Source organism: Haliotis cracherodii, unplaced genomic scaffold, assembly GCF_022045235.1.
Source record: "Haliotis cracherodii isolate W230 unplaced genomic scaffold, xgHalCrac1.p SCAF_9, whole genome shotgun sequence".
NCBI lineage: Eukaryota > Metazoa > Mollusca > Gastropoda > Lepetellida > Haliotidae > Haliotis > Haliotis cracherodii.
This window is the reverse complement of record NW_027266343.1, coordinates 21,966,283-21,984,158: the sequence shown is the minus strand read 5'-3', so window position 1 is coordinate 21,984,158 and position 17,876 is coordinate 21,966,283. Positions and strand designations below refer to the sequence as shown.

At 39.2% G+C, this 17,876-nt stretch overlaps 1 protein-coding gene across 3 annotated transcripts in view; it reads left to right on the top strand.

Annotated features, from left to right (window-relative positions):
- LOC139452052 (limbin-like) overlaps positions 1–17,876 on the top strand; it is a 54,442-nt gene that overhangs the window by 9,887 nt on the left and 26,679 nt on the right. For all 3 annotated transcript variants that reach the window (XM_071233351.1, XM_071233352.1, XM_071233350.1), the window contains 8 exons: positions 4,676–4,843; positions 7,016–7,165; positions 11,031–11,241; positions 12,324–12,430; positions 12,838–12,906; positions 16,295–16,444; positions 16,783–16,871; positions 17,143–17,220. In XM_071233351.1, the coding sequence (XP_071089452.1) occupies positions 4,712–4,843; positions 7,016–7,165; positions 11,031–11,241; positions 12,324–12,430; positions 12,838–12,906; positions 16,295–16,444; positions 16,783–16,871; positions 17,143–17,220 (986 nt within the window). In that variant the 5' untranslated portion in view covers positions 4,676–4,711. The remainder of the gene's footprint in view (positions 1–4,675; positions 4,844–7,015; positions 7,166–11,030; positions 11,242–12,323; positions 12,431–12,837; positions 12,907–16,294; positions 16,445–16,782; positions 16,872–17,142; positions 17,221–17,876) is intronic.

Here is a 17,876-nt window from a genome sequence, read left to right as displayed (position 1 = left end):
GATAAACCCTGGTTTGATAGTGAACTACATAGAGAAATAAGAATAAAAGATGAGAAAAAATCTAGATGAACATGCAATGAATGCAATTTATCTAAGTATAGAAAACAAAGAAATATAGTAAATAATTTGAAGAAAGCTGCCAAGGAAAACTTTTATCGTAACTTAGATGAATAATTATCTACACAAATCAAGGAAAACAGTTCTAAGTATTGGAAACTTCTATGTCACTTGATCAAAGAGTCTGGAGCCAGCACTGTGATCCCACCTCTGGTTACTAATGACAACACAGTACCTGAGGCATTTTCTGATTTTGATAAAGCTGAAGCTCTCAACGTTTATTTTAGGTCAGTTTCCAATGTTGATGATGAAGGCGTCTCACTACCACCATTTGTTAAACTATGTGATCACGAATAGGATTACCCCATTTTAGAAGATCAAGAAATAACAGATCTCATAATGTCCCTACCAGTAAATAAAGCAAGCGGTCCAGACAATCTGAATCACAGATTACTAAAAAATATATCACTATTCAAAGCCAGTCCTTTACACTTGTTATTCAATTTGTCTCTTGAACAAAGCACATTCCCATCACAGTGGAAACTAGCTAATGTAATGCCTTTGTACAAAGAGGGAGATAAATCCCACCCTTCCAACTACAGGCCTACTTCACTGTTATATTGTCTTGGGAAATTATTTGAAAGACTTATTTTCAAAAGAATGTATAATTATTTTCTGGAGAATAAACTACTTTCCAAATATCAATCGGGATTCATGCCAAACAATTGTACTACATATCAACTACAATGTAATTGAAATTTGCCATCATATTTGTAATTCGCTTGATGATCATAAATATTTTTGTATGATATTCTGTGATATTTCTTAGGCATTCGACAGGGTATGGCACAAAGGTATATTGCATAAACTTCAACAATATGGTATAACTGGTAAATCATTAGCTTGGTGTCGTAGTTATCTGTCAGCTCGTTGCCAAAGAGTATTTATTAATCATAGTTTATCAAGTAAGTAATTCACTAAAGCTGGGGTCCCACAGGGCTCTGTACTGGGGCCATTCCTATTTCTAGTTTACATAAATGATATTACTGATCAGCTTCAAAATATTACTAGCTTATTTGCTGACGATACTTGTATAGGAACTTCATATATTGATGTGGTTGTGATTGAAGACAGACTATATCAAGACCTTCTCTCTCTTCATCAGTGGGCAAGCACATGGCTTGTAAACTTTAATCCAACTAAGACAAAATACATGCTTTTTAGTCACAAACAGGTTCAGGATTATCCAACTACATGTATTTGTCATGGCAACTGTGCCATTGAACATGTAGAAACTCACAAACATCTAGGGGTCACGTTATCTCAAGATACGAAATGGACTGCACATGTTTCAGTTATGTACTTTTTGCCAGAACAAGTACATTTCAGAAATTGTTTATAATAGACTCCATAAAAAAATGGAATTCACAAAATGTTATTGAATCTCCATATTATTTCAGTTATGGAAAGCGTCAAATTAATATTATCCACACAAGACTTAGACATAGATGTAGCAATCTAAATAATGATTTATTTAGGGTTAATTTGTCAGACACTATTTTTTGCTCTTGCGGTTGCCCATGCGAAAATGCTTTTCACCATTCTCTTGAATGTAAAAAATATTCTTTAATAAGACAATCTTTGTTTATCAACATTAGGAATATAGGGACTCAGACAAATTTAGAAACAATTCTTAGTGGTAACAAAAATCTATCCGAAGAACAAAATAACCAATTTTTAGATATGTCCATCAATTCATTGTAGAAACAAACAGATTTTGAATTGTATCTAATGTTACAAAAAGTTTATTTAATGAGCTACTTCCAAACTATCTTGATTTTGCACGTTTAATACATGGTTGTTTCAATACAAAAAGTCATAGTTATATTTTTATTTTTTATTTTGTTTTTTTTTGGGGGGGGGGGGGTTCTATTAGTTTTGGTATTGGTTATAAGTTATAACTTATAACTTTGATTTTGATGTAAAACAATAGAATTCAATGTAATTATCACATCTTAGGTATATTCTTTATAACACGCCCTTCACATAAATTTAAAATGTCTACTAGTGTATTAACTACTGTTATTATTTAAATATATCAAATCTCCTTCCCATATGTACCATTGTTAACCAAAAATATATAAAAACTGTAAAATTATCATATGTATACATGTGTATACATATGTGTGAGTGTATGTAGGTATATGTATTTATGTGTAATACTGTATATATATATGTGTGTGTGTGTTATTATATTTTCTCATTACCGTACTTGTATATAATTCCTATGCACTGTACATTCATTCTGCACTATCATTATTCACATATTACATTGTAAAGAAATGTATGTAGGAGAAGGCCTCGTAAGTGTCACCATTTGATTTTCCGCAGTAAAATATGTTTAAATCAAGCTTCACTCACACAAAAATTACTCATTTTAATTAATCCTTGAGCTACGACTTCAGTCAGTGTTATTTACCTGTGGAGATTGATGTCGACCGACAGCGTCTCACCCTTGAAAGTCATGTGTACATAATACACTAGCCAACAACAAAAACACATGTCAGTCTGGCTGCACCTCTTTATTTTATATCCTTTGTTATGATATCCAGTCTCAGGTTGTCATGTCCTGCTAATACTTGTTTGCAAATGTCCTGTTGGCAAATTTTGAAACGTCCGGTTTGCGCTATTTCAAATTGGACATTTTGCAGTCACAATCAGCCAGGTTGGGTGCACAGACCGGTTTCAGGATATGGAACTTCACACACTTCAAAAGACTTTCACATTTCAAGTACTATCACCTATACCTACCTATACCATATATATCATGTATATAGCCTAATCAGTGATAAAATGACTTACACATTGATAGATACGTAATTAAAATATATTTCATGTTTAAAAGTGTGGAATTCAGACATCAATCAGGACTCCAAATAAAGGCCGTATCAACATATGTACGGATGAAAATATGTACAATATGGTGGGGGATAATTTAGAAAATGTATCACAGCATACATGTACGGTCTAACATTCATTTATATACATATATATATTTCAAGCAGCCCATTTTCTTGAGTATAGTGCACAGCTGTATAAACGGGGTGCCCATTATACACGCCATAATGAGTTTTGATGGGTTTTTTTCCCCAAAGCAAAGATATTACTTTGTGCACGTAACACCGGAAATACCATGTCAACAAATCTGTACAGAAGTACACAAATTAATCATGTAATTACATTGTCTGGTTCCACAAAGTTTTCACTGTATATCTTGACTAAAGTTGAAACCTTTTAATTCAAAATTTAATCAAGTATTGTTTACATTAATTTTGCGAAATCGTGTGAGGAGTGATCACATAACTCAATGTGATTTACAGCAACCACGTCCAGATTACAGTTATTGACGTCTTGAAACAAACTTTAGTTGACAGAGAATGGATACATATATCATGCCATACTTTGAGTCGTCAATATAGAGTTTTCCAGGCGAGCTCGGGAGATTCAACAGTGACTTGTTATATTGTTCATATTTAAAAAATATCTGGCAATAGCAATCAGCTGCACCAAAGTTATTGCTAGGCTTATGCTTATTATTATTTGAATTATTTGAATATATATAGTAAAGCTGCAACTAAAATAACATGATATTGGAATATATTATCCTGATATAATAAAAGTTTCAGGTACAATTCTTCCGAAAATTCTGTAAAGATATGCTATTGGGTAATATTTTAACTGTGTCACCGGTAGATTGAGAGAAAACGTGTGTGTTGCTGAGTGCTGTTTCCAGCTTAGTTTATGAGAAAATACACCCAATAATCATAATCTCTGCACATGAAACATTGCCTAGTAGAACTGGAAATACAATTTAAACGGTTAGTCATCATGTCAAGTGATATTTTATCTCAAATTTGCTCGTAATACTTGTCCTGTTTACCATGTTTACACAAGACTGAGACCATGAACTCTGCTAAAATGAAATACAAATTTAATCATGTTAATCCATAAAATTCCATTCAGTAATCTGACAATACTCTTTACTTTTGCCAGTACTCATATGTTAAAATATTAAGGAGTACACACTCCCGATGCTGAAAATGCTCTGGATCCCTGTCAACAATAACACTGTAAATACTGTAACAAAGCAACATGGAAGGACAGATCTGCTAATCCCACCGGTGGCCAACAAGTGGTTTACTATCACAAAATATATAGTTGTGGTCATGCCAAATGTACTTGGAACATATATTTCCAGGCTTGACAATAGATGTATTATTTTTAAGGCGAAAACATCCAGCCACCAACGTTTATACCGATAGGTGAAGGCTGTATGGGTTAACCATCACTAATAAAGTTTGGACGTCTTTCATATAGAAACAAGATATATATGAAGCACAGCTCATTTACATGAACAGCTGTCTCCAGTCTGGAACTTGGAGGGGAAAGAACAACCCTCCTGACATTGCACAGGTTATTCTTTGATTTGTGGTTTATAAGAACCACCAGTAAATTCCAATCAAGTGCTTCTTAATACAGATGTCCAGGTAAAAGACTGAGACACTACATCCTGTGTGTGAAGCTTGCAGCTATGTGATATGTGTGTATATATTTGCAGTGACATGGTGAGAGCCTCTGCTGTGAGATAGACACAATGATATACTGGTGTACAGTGCTGGTGGCTGGCTGGCTGATACAGGGTTGCCACGGCCAGGGGACGCCACTTACTGACCTGTGTACAGTCATCAATGTCACTGTCCCCACTGCTACAGACCTAGGAGGAAATGTAAGCATGCCTGGATCTCACTGTCTTTAAAGTAACAATACAAGCTTTCATTCATAAAATGCATGAGCAACACACAGTCTATGAGGTAATCATCAGATGGTTGTCTCTTATAACCTCCATGGGATGCTGCAAATAGATTATTGGGAGGATCATTTGTGTAAACTATGCAGAACCCTTCAATCAACTGTAAAGTCATTGTCAAACAAATATATAATTTCAGTCCAAATTTAACAGTTGAAATATTGATGAAAGTTCAATATCATCAATACAACTATGATATGCCAGAAACAGTTTGAAGTAGAACTGAATACCCTGCATGATGTGGCTATAGTCAGTAGTATCATACACCAAGACCCATTATACAGCATTACGTCAGCTTTCAGATTCTTACAAGTACAACCAGCATTCTGTGTTTGAAGGAAGCAAAAAAATTATTTTTTTAAATTTAGTATAACATCCTTGTATATACATGTGAAGCATTGCCAATCCAAAGAGTCTTTACTGTTCACTCTCTGCATGGCATTGAGAAGCCTTTGACCTCTGCTTTTAAAGTCTCTCTAAATTCATTTTAGGCTCTGTAAACATCTTCTTTGAATATGGCAGACTGAGGCAACTGAACTAGGGCATGTATAATGTTCCTTCTTTTGAAGACTTCATATGTTCAAATCAATAGAATTTTTTCTTAGCTTTTAGTTCTGAGTATTTATGCTGAAAATATTTAAATATCAATGCTGGCAGCAAGGTTTGTAAATACGAGATATTGATTGGACTATGCATAGACCTGTTAGTCCAGCCAAAATAGAACTCCACAATTGCAGCCTAGTTCAGCAAGGGTGGAACCTCGACTTTTACTGTCAGTTTAGTCCCTTGCCTGAGGAAAATGCATAACACACACTTTAGTTTAACACATATACCCAGTTCTTGAGTATCGGTCATAGAGGATAAAGTGGCTGTCTTTATCGCTGTTGACTACATGTCCAGGTGAGCTATAGTGCAGTGCCACTATTTTTGTGAAATTGCAAGGTTTCGCAATGATTAGATAAATGGCAAGGATATATTGAGCATAATTCTTGATCACTTGTCAGGTAACCTGCCACATTCACAAATATTGCATTTTGCACAGCAAAGCATACCTGTATAAAAATCACTGTTCATCCAATAAACTTGGTGCGGTGGGTATGGCGCCGACTGGACAGCACATCAATAACAACTAAGGCTGGGTTCTTGGCTGCTGCCTCTACAGCGGCAGTCCAAATCTTCCTGCCTGCTGTTTTCAGGGGGAAGAAATACAAAGTTCCCATGGTTATCCACGTCTGCCTTGCCATGGTGGAGGGCTGCAATTACGCTAATTGCGTGCATCCTGTCCCATCGGCGCCATCCATACTGCTCCCTATTTTCATCAACAGTGCTCTTATTCCCCTTCATTACATTTACCGTCATACTAAAACTTTACCATACCACCATACACTAGCACTCTAAAGGTCTGCATATAAGTCCATTGTTTCAGTGGGTTGTTATTCTTTGTAATGATACTGCACGTGAGATGTGCTGAGGTTGGACGATTTGGTTCTAACGAGAAGGGTGTTGGCCTTGGTTTTGCATGATCACATAAAGTGCATCTTGTTCATAGCTGATGTGATATAAGTGGGTTGGCAGCACCCCTCTCTGCATGATTCCAGCCTTGAGCAGGGTGCTAACCTATTCTTACACGGGGATCAGATAAATGTAATTGTCTAGTTACAAGTATAGTATTGTTATGTGTGGTACCTATGTGTTGCTGTGGTAATTTGGGCAGGTGATTAGAATGATGTGTATAAGTTATATTAATGGATGCCCCTGAATGATATTTGATACCAATGTTTCTGGAGATATATCAGCAACAGGAAATAAATAAACTTAACCACCGGCCGTTTTCCATGTTATCGTGATTTCACACATCCCAATGTTGATATTTCAATTTGATTTTCATTGCTATATTATCATGGAAAGCTGGCATAATAGCCTACCCTGACATGGAAAAGTCATGGACGTTTGTCCAGCTAATAGTGTAGGAAGTTTCAATGAACACTGGACACAGAGTTGTCTTGTTCCCCTTGACCATGGTGACAGACCTGACAATGTTGTTGTCCTGTAACCCTGGTAAAAGATCTGTCTGTATTGTACTGTTTCCAGAGAGCCCTGCTGGTGTCAGCCTCATCCATCAGTGCTGCAGGACAACTTGTTGGTGTGCCACAAGCTAACGGGATACAGTATGATATACACTTCAATGCTCAGAATGATACAATCTCTGTGCCCAATATTACTGTCCGACACACACTTGAAGTGAGTACAACATCTCAGCTTGTTTTCTAACATCTACTTGTATTGAATGCTGTTTCAATTTATTCAACTTGATCTTTGAAGCTTTGACCATGTTGTTACCAACTTGCACTTGAACTAAAAGAGGGTCCTGATTGGGATGATTATAATTATATAGTCAGTATAAAGAAAGTTTAAGGCATTTAGTCAGTTGGCAGAGGATTAGTGCATTTGGGGAGCACCATTTGATTTCTTTTTTAAATCAATGTTATTTTCAGAAATATACACAAAATGAATATTTTGTTTTTTGGTGAGTGGTGAAAAAAATGAATAGTTTATTTTGTGGAAAATACCCAAATGTCAAATTGTTTACTTATCCTGCATTACTCTTTAATGCATTTACTGCTTACCTAACGACAACAAGAATGGTCTTGGGAGTAGAAATAAAGATGTTGTTGATTCAAATCCCACTTTTATATGGACCATAGCTGCTGTCATGTGACCTTGATGACAAGTCACCTTCATCACATCACTGCCTGTCGCGTTACAGCAAGGACGTGTCCAAGCAGAGCTTGTCAAATTGGATTAATTTAGACCTTCAGTTTTTGGCTATAATTCTAAAATTGATCTGCGATTGGTGATGTATTCCTTATACATTACTTTCACCATTTTGTGTCTTTTTTCCCCACCACATGCTCCTTATTGTCCGCCATATTCAATTTGTATTACAATTGTTTGCCTGCCAAGGTTGTCTAATTGTTCACAATTCTCAGCTACATATGTATAACATATTTATGTGTTCTTAAATACTAGTAGCTTTGGCGTTACATTGAGTTGCGTATATACAAATCATTGAATACACTTTCAACTCAGTACAATATTTTTGCCAATGGATTATTTCAATTCTACGGCAGTCTTCCAGTTCCTCTTCATCAAAAAGTCTTTATTTGCTTAACTTATGCTTCGTGTTGTACTAATTGTTGTGGGGGAAAAACACTTACAAGGATCCTCATCCATGTTGTCTGGCATGCACAGAAATTTGTGCGCCAAACTGTTAATGTGTTTTTTTTGAGTAAATTTCTTCCCAACGAGTTTTATAACTTATAGGCAGGTCGCTCACAAACATATTGTGCAGCAATCCCATCGTGAGGCGATAAATATGTCACAATCACTGAACAGCGAGGGACATGGTTTGATCATTAACACACAACCGTTATCTTGTGTAGGTACAAGGCTGTTGTTAACTTTTTTTGACAGGGGGGGCAAATAAGATTATTCATTTCTTATTCAAGTTAACTTTCTCAAGGAAAAACGTTTTCTATAAAAAATCCAGTGGGGCAACTGACCCCCTGACCCCCCCCCCCCCCCGGCTGGCTACAGCACTGAGGTAATATGAAGGCCGTAACTGTCACTGCAGAAGTGCACTCTTGGTCGAAAACATCAAATCCAAAGGATTTTGCGAGTATCATAACTGACCCTAATTTTCAGCCGCCTGAGACATCTAGATTTGCGACGCCTGGGCCATTGTCTCAATGATGGGGGTAGCGCAAACCTAAGCCACGATCCAACCAACACCAATGAGCATTTCGTCTCAGATACCTGCGCCAAGTGCAGCCCCAGCCTACTACCCAAGCGCATCTACAATGACATCAGCCCCAGGGCTTTCAGCATGCAATGCTACGCAGGGAACGTAGGATCAGCTTAGCGCTGTACCAACATATCCAGCACAGCAAATGCACGCTAAGGCGTCATCACAGTTCCAGAACTCTGATTGGATGCAAAACATATTCTTAAGGTTCAGCATACCCAGGTCGCGTTAATAGAAACAGGAATTCAATGGGTATTAAAATCTTTATCAGCACTAGCATCGTCAACACGTGTAGTAGAGCAGGATCTGTCAGGGGATAGCCTTAACCGACTTGATCATCTCCAAACTATAGTCGATTTTCAACAGCGTCAAATTGACCATATGGGAATTCACCTAAAAGCTGCGTTGGCAGAAAGAACTGTTACATGTATAGGCTTGGCTATCTAGCCCTTTGTACTTGGGACTCAAGTTCAATGAACAGATTACGGACACACAGGCCAAAGTTTCCAGTTATGCTCGGAATGAGACAGCGCTCAAGGCTTTGGAGCATGTTTCTCAGAGTTTTATCCCAGCATTCGGTCAAGTCAGGCAATTATAGGCCTAGACTGGAGTCTCTCAAGGAAGTCCAGACACAGGATTCCTTTCGTAGGAAAGGGCGTTGCAGAGGGAAACCTCAAGGTACTTCTCAGCCCCGGCATGGTAACTACCACGATAGGGGAGATGATAAGAGGGGTAAACACTGAGATGTTGGACAGTCGTCCCACTTGTGGATACCCCTTTAGGCGGGAGACAGAAACGCTTTTGGAAGAACTAGAGCATCCTCAAGGACAATTACATTCTCAACGTACTACGTCACGGTTACCAACTAGACATAGAGGTACTTCCACTGTTGACCACAGCTCCACTTCCTTGGAATTATCTAAGAAAGCAACGTCTGCTATTAAAGGCCAACATAACTTCCTTGGATTTATCCAAGAAAGCAACATCTGCTATTAAAGGGCAACAAAGACATTCTGTTGGGAAAGAGACCCGTAGAGATTGTACACACAGGGTTTTTATTCCCACATCTTCCTGGTACCCAAGGAGGACTTCGACAAGATGAGAATGATACACAATATCTCTATGTTCAACAAGTGTTACATGAAGCGTCCACCCACACCCCTCTCAGAACCAGCATAAAGGCGTTTTGATTCCTGCAGGATGCATGCCTGCATATACCTATCCATCCCTCCGACCGCAGGTTCCTCAGATTCCTGTTCAATGGGGTTCACTACCAATGGGCAGTGCTCCCATTTGGCATTTCAGTGGCCACGTGGCCTTTTACACGAGTAATGAAGCCCATCGTTGTGCATCTACACATTTGGTTCGAGTTGTACATAGACGACTGTCTTCCGTGTCATCAACACATGCAGACATTTGTACACCACCAGGTTTTCACCAGACCACTACTGAATCAACTGGGATGGATAATCAACAAGGCAAAGTAGGAGTTAACTCCATTCTATTGACTCCAGTTCATAGGAGGCCTGTTCCAAACAGACCAGGATCTCCTATCAGGGACAGATGGCACAAGCTTTTACGCCTCCCGTCATCTGCTCTTCATCAATCACGCACACTTCACCAATGGCAAGTGTTGTTAGGGTTACTCACCTCAGCCCAGGATCTAACCAACAGAGGCTGATTACAACAACGCCCAACTCAACAATTCCTGAACCCTTACATCAGGCGTAAGGATCCACTCAAGGCCACTCTATCGGTTCAACTAAGGCCTTACCTCAATTGGTGGATGGTAGAGTCGAATGTCATAGGAGGAGTCTCTTTATCCGGGTTATCCCCGAATCTACACCTGTTCATAGAGGCCTCCCTTCAGGGGTGGGGTGCTCACCTGCAAAGCCAGACAGCCTCAGGGCTATGGTCGAGCGCTCATTGAAAGTGGCACATAAACAACTTGGAGTTGGAAGCATTAATTCTGGCCATTTCACATTGCAGAATCAGCTACAGTCTGCCCAGGTCATCAAGGTCACAGCACAACGGCGGTGGTCAGCAAAATTGAGACTACAATCAACAGTTTTTATTTCTTCACCCATGACCATCGCCGTTATGCTGTCCCTTCTATTGTCGTAAGGTAAGCAGTGAATGCATTAAGGAGAAATGCAGGATAAGTACAAATATAAAAAATATTTAGATTTTACTAATGCGAATGGGTTTTTTAACATTTGTGGTACCATGTGATAGTGTTTTTCATTGTCAATGAAACCCATCAGGACTTTTTTCAAATAGCGATCCATTGTATTGTTACAGATCAGGGGACCGAGGCTGGTGTTTATCAGGACGGAGTTGGCCCATCATGACACCTCGCCCTGGACAGATCTGTTTGATGTGACTCTGTTGGAGAAGGTTGGGCCGGGGATGCAGGCCATCCTAGGCAATGGTTTTGTCCCAGGGGTATTTCACCCAAACATCACTCACGTTGCCCGCAACTCTATCACCTGGAAGCACGCCCGTGTCCCAGGTAGGTCGGCATGGCAACCTGCAGAAGTCTGGATGCATCACATGATGGCTGGATACAACGCCCCTACTAACAAACCATCAGCAACATCTCAACAAACTATTCATTTATTTTAAAGTTGTCAACAGTGATAATAATGTAAATGTTACAGATTTTTCAATCACTATTCATGGACAATGATCATACAGTGAAATCTAGGTATCCAGACTGGGACTAATCCAAATTTCTGTCAATGCTGTTTTAATTTATCATCACATTAAATGTACCTTTTCTGGATTCCGCAGACATAGAAGCATTTTTTTTTTTTCAAGTTTGCCACAGGGCATGTTAGATTTGCCCTTTGGAATAAAAGTGTGCCAACTAGAAGAATATTTTTTATCCATCTTGAACGTTGGTGAATGTCATTAGCTAGATAATGAGCAGTTGTAATTTAGAAAGTTTGACCCCTTCCTGTTCATTAGGTTCATTATACACAGTGTTATTTTGTGAATCATGCCGTGCATTCAGCGAGTTCATATGTTCATTATTTTCTATGTGTTTGTCACATTTATTTGTATGATTTGTAAGTGTGCTGCCCATGCACTTTTATCTTATACATGTGCCATTAGGATTTTAACTGTGCCATTGGAACATACAAGGAATTTTAACCCTGCTGGGACTGGCAAAGTTTACAGCACCCTATGGATTGTTGACATGTGATGAAACCCAGCTTCACATCCAACTGTGTGAAGTGAGTGGTGTCAGCCCCCACTACAAGAGCTTCTTGACTACAAGATATGTTCAATACTCTATGTTTACTGAAACTGTTGTATACGCGCACATCTTCCATCGTGAGTGGTCATGTTGCAGGATACCTAGAGACATAACGCTTGGTGGAAGCAGATTTCTATCCATTCAAGACTTACTTGGAGGATCCACACAAGTCCGGTGTAGACAGACTCCTCTGTAGCTACTTAATGTCGGTCCTCACCAATTTCAAGTTTTAATTGTATTTAATTGTATTGTACAATCACTGCTCTGAGTGGATCCGCAGTCTGGTCTTCTGTTTGCATTATACATTGAACAGCTCATCAAATGTGTTGCAGCCAACAGCAGCCTGCTCCTTGAGTACTTTGCAGAGCCAACAGGAGATCACGGTGAATTGCTCCCAAAAAGTTTCAGCTTCTATAACAGTACTGTCACATTCTCTGATGTAAGTTGTCCATACTTGCATTGATATCAGGCATATTATGCAAATAAATTCATAGGAATGGCATCCCTGCTTGCTAAATCAGTGGATAGGCATCATTAACAGACTACTGTTTCCTAGTTTTTTGTATCAAAATATTATATCAGATTGTTGAATTAATTGTTGATAACATTATTTCATAATAAAGCAGTCAAGTACTATAAAAAGTGACTTGTTATAAACAGCTGTTTGTAGGATGGCATTATAATGGCCTCATCTCTTTGTACCTGCATCATCAGTGCGTACCTGTTACAAAACTAAACTGGTGTAACACTGGCTGGAGTGTCCTTAACTATTGTCTGTTGTCTATGTCCCACGAATCTGTCCTTTTATATCTGCAGTAGTAAGTGCCTTTTCATTTGTGTTTTCAGACCAGCAACTTAATGAGGGTTATTCAGACACAGGCATGCATACTGAGGGTTGATCAAATCGATGAAAATGTAAGTGTAGGAGCTGACTACTCAATTATCTGTTTTCCGTTTCTCAAGCCTGACTCCTAAACTGTTGAATATTTCTTGTTGAAACTTGCTACATAGATCAGTCTGGTGGTGAACTTGTGCCTTTTGATGATTTGGGATATTGAAAAATACTGAACTTTTTATTTTCTTCACTCAACTGAAGGTATCCAATGACAGTGTAGCCAAACTCCATTTGTGAATTGCACCAGACCAGGGGGATGTGTCATCTCCTGATGACTCTTGCTTCAGTCAAAAACCACTGCACTCATGAAAGTGAAACTGCATAAGCTTGTATCCACCAATGATGTCACCCCAGTTTGTTCAAGAGGCTCAAATCTGATTTGAAGATGGTCGCCACAGCTACCAATGTAGGGCTATTACTCAAAATGGAATGAAAATTGATACATGTAGTTAGTAGTGGGCCCCTTTGTTTTGGCAAACTTTTAAATTTTGACCTTGATCTGACCATTGCACTTCAAACATACTGTAAGCTAACACTTCTTGCGGCCATTACTTAATCGTTGATCTTTGTACATTCATCCTACCTTGTGTAAACATATCGTTATCAGGTTTATTACCCATATGGTACTTTGTAAAGGGGTAACATAACAAAATGTTATGATACATACCCAACGACCCCGACCGATGTCCCATTGTACTCAACAAGAAGAACAAAATCCTGCGCCCTACCGATATCTCCTGTTCTGAACACCCTTTCTATTTGGCTTTGCACACTAAAGGGGATCCCCAGGGGGTGGTGAGGCTTGGTTAAAGCATTTAAGCGAAAAAATAAACATGGAGGAATCTTAAAAAACATGGCCCAGCATGCAAACTTTTCGACTGACCGACGCCTGACTTACTACCATAGTGCGTGTAAGACCATGTCCATATCAGCATTGATTCCGGTCACACATATGATCGCAATGACCCGACAACGTGTTTGTCCCCAATCAAACAGCAACTTGTCTTCAGACGAAAATTAGCTGAGGAATAACCGCAATGCTGTTCAAAAACTTTGTTTTGAATGTTCCTGTTAACTCTAGTTCATGTAGTTCTCATCTCATAGGTCTTCAGCAACACATGCTTCCTGTGAAAGGCGACTATGATTGTTGTAGGAGGCGACTTACAGGATCGGATCGTCACACTCTCTGACTTGGTTGATGCACGTCATCGTATCCCGATTGCGTGGATCAATGCTCATGTCAGTCACTGGATTGTCTGGTCCAGACTCGTTTGTTAACAGACCGCCGTCATATACCTGGAATATAGCTGAGTGCGGCGTTAAACAACAAACAAGGGGCAATCACCTGTTGAAGGGGCAATAAGTAGCTCTGAAATGTCATAACAAAGAATAAAAGAAGTTTATGATAATAAGTGTCATGTACGCATACTGTGCCGTTATTGTTCAGAATGTAAGGAGATTGTGTGTGGTTAGTAATGTTAGGAGTGGGGCTCAACACATGTTTCTGTATTCACAGTATTTTCACACAGGACCTTGCTCCTAAATTCTTTCAAACTACATTTCCTCTCACTGTAAACATCATCTCCTCAGAAACCTCAAGACCAGGGAAGCTTAATTTTACTAGCTTGTTCCAACCAATGACGAATCACCATTACTGTCAGTTTTGTTCAAATGTAATGAAATGTGCTACATAGGTTGCTAGTAGTGGTGCTCAACATGTATATTACGTTTTTTGCAGTAGTCTACATTTTGGCCTTTATTTGACCGTGCTTTTTTATTTTCCCAAAATCCTCCTTTGGTTCTGTTAACGTCACAGCTCTGCAATTGCCAGACTGAAGTAGCTGAACTTTGGCATGTATATGTTCCTCCTTGTGATTACATCATGTTTTGGTCATTAGAATTATGTTTTAGAATGCAGAAAATATATGAATATTAGTGCTTACAGCAACTTTTGTTAAGCAGCAATCTTTGTTGACGTTTTAAACCGTTGACTGCATATCCAGGTGAGCCACAGTCCCAAGACACTATTTATATTTTTTATGTTTCCAAGGCAACAAGTTGGATTTGGGTTCCAATGAGGGCAACACTCATATCTGTAAACTGTTTATATATGTATTTATATGCATCAGGTAGTTACTGCTCACACTTGCTGTTGAGAAATCTTTGAAATTTTCACCTTTTGCTTTTCCATGGCAACAAGTTCAAATGTGGTTAAAGCTTTTCCAGTGCCAAATTCATAAACCTTTCGTCATATCTCCATGAAAATTGGCAAATTACTCAGGCTTGTTAGGACTGGTGCCTGTCGTCTTCACTGAAATTTATGACTAACTATTCACAACTGTTAATTTTGCACATGCCAGGATTCAGGTGTGTGATCCTTAGTTACCATTCAGTCATTGCTTCCACTTGTTGGGGAAGAATAACAACATTTCAGCATTCAGCAGCCTTACTGTGGTGCATTGCTCTGATGAGAAGGCGGAGACCGTGATACATGTCCACCGATGTTATACAGTTAACTGTTTGTCAGCTATATGAGTAAAACTTCATACTCCAATTAAGGAACTGTTACAGTGTATAACACAAGGTGGTTAGCCTGGTGTCCTCCATGACACAATCAGTATTTACCAATTGCCACTGAGAGAGCCTCAAAGATGATCCAAGATCTGAATACCTTCAAGGCCAAACATCGTAAAAGACTCACCAAACGAGTGTTGTTCTTTCAAGACAATCGCCTGCACCAAGGCAGTTTTCGCCATGGCTGCAATGCATGACTATGGCTTTGAACTCATTGTATTGAACATCCTCCGTATTCATCAGATTTAGCACGTCAGATTTCAACCTCTTCCCAGCCTTGAAGAATGACGTATCTTGCAATTGTTATGCAGATGATGTTGATGTCATTTCTGCTGTGGAGGACACCACCAGGAGGATCCAGGCACTCCAGCATCTGTAGAAGTGTGTTGAGCTCGATGTGGATTATGTTGAAAAAGATTAGCAACTTACCCCATCAATGCAGTCCTTTAGAGTTAGGCTCAGCACTTTTCAGTCACCCCTTGTACATCATTGGCACGTCCATCTTGAATTGGTGTGCCACCTAACACAAAAGATTACCAAAAGACCCTTCTGAATAAGTCTTGTACTTAAACCTTCTTAGAACCCCATGATACCAAATAAGGTTATGTAAGCAGAGTTGCTTGCCCTTGTAAGTGCTACAACCAGGCAACCTTATAATAATATATTTTGGGCTCTCCTCTTTGAAACAAAATCCTGCAAATTGACACATGTTACATACACAGACAAGAATGGTGGGGTATATGTATGACTTCTTATTCAAGACTGATAACCAAATGTTTCCATATTATTCCTTTGTATTTTTCAGCTGTATTGTAGTTTGTTGATGTGTTGTAGCTCCTGTACCAGCATGGGCTCACAGGCCTGGGCTTTGTCCTGGGGCTCATTCTTGGGCTCCTCCTGATCATCCTCATTGTGTTCATACTGCTCAAGTTCTGCAGAAACAAGGGTTGTCTGGCAGCTGTTGCACCAGGACCTGCCAGTGACGTGAGTACACATACCCTGTCTCTTGCAGCTACTACAGATAACACTCTCTTGCTTGTATTGGGAACAGAGGTAATTCAGCAGGCTCATCCAGTGAGTAATTGCTGCCACCTTGTGTCATGTACCATATTGCATAGGATCCATTGTGGCCTGAAATAAGGCTGACAAGAACTACAAACCTAATTCTTTCACGCATTATGAAGCAGCCCCATGTAAATGGGGTCACTTTAAGGTGTTGTCTGAAGTTGACCACTGCCACATCTCAGATATATCGTGTGTACATGTGGTGGTCCTTGTGGGTATTGTACACCATGTCATTGATGCTGCATGTATGTTTACAGAAGAAGAAACTCAAAGAGAAAGGGAGAAAAATTGTGATGGATGCCAAGGCTGCTATGAAGAAAGGATTAAATGCAATAAAGGATTTTAGGTTAGGTTACTTCCCAATTGTGTATGTAACTGAAGCTCACCCCAAGCATTAAATAAGACATTCTGGTAAACATGGTAAACATATATTTAAAAAAAATAAAATTTACTTTTAGATAAATAATTTCTTATATTTTCATAATCCAGCAAACCTTTCATAATGGTTGTGACTGGTGCATAAGCATGCAGTTGTCATGGTTGTGGAATGTTGTATTTTACTGGTGTTCACGCAACAAAAGCTTTGTAGTGATTGTGTTGAGGTGTGTGTATTGCAGCATGCTGGCAGTGGATGAGAGCATCATATTGATCCTGTCCCTCAAGGAGAAGCTGCAGATGTACAGAGAGATAGACAAGTGAGTCCTCTTCTTCCTATGTCTGTACACAAAATTCCTGAACTATTCTCCAATACAACTTCCATATGTCCTGTATAACACCCCATGTCCTGTATAACACCCCATGTCCTGTATAACACCCCATATCCTGTATAACACCCCATATCCTGTATAACTTACATCATATCCTGTATAACACCCCATATCCTGTATAACTTACATCATATCCTGTATAACTTACATCATATGCTGTATAACACCCCATGTCCTGTATAACACCCCATATCCTGTATAACTTACATCATATCCTGTATAACACCCCATATCCTGTAAAACTTACATCATATGCTGTATGACACCTCATGTCCTGTATGACTTACATCATATCCTGTATGGGGCGGTCGGGTAGCCTAGTGGTTAAAGCGTTCGCTCGTCACGCCAAAGACCCGGGTTCGATTTCCGGCGTGGGTACAATATGTGAAGCCCATTTCTGGTGTCCCCCGCCGTGATATTGCTGGAATATTGCTAAAAGCGGCATAAAACCATACTCACTCACTCACTCATATCCTGTATAACACCCCATATCCTGTATAACTTACATCATATCCTGTAGGGCTGGGACGGGTCCAAATTTACTACCCGGGTACCCACCACCCTATTACCCGACCTTACCCGGT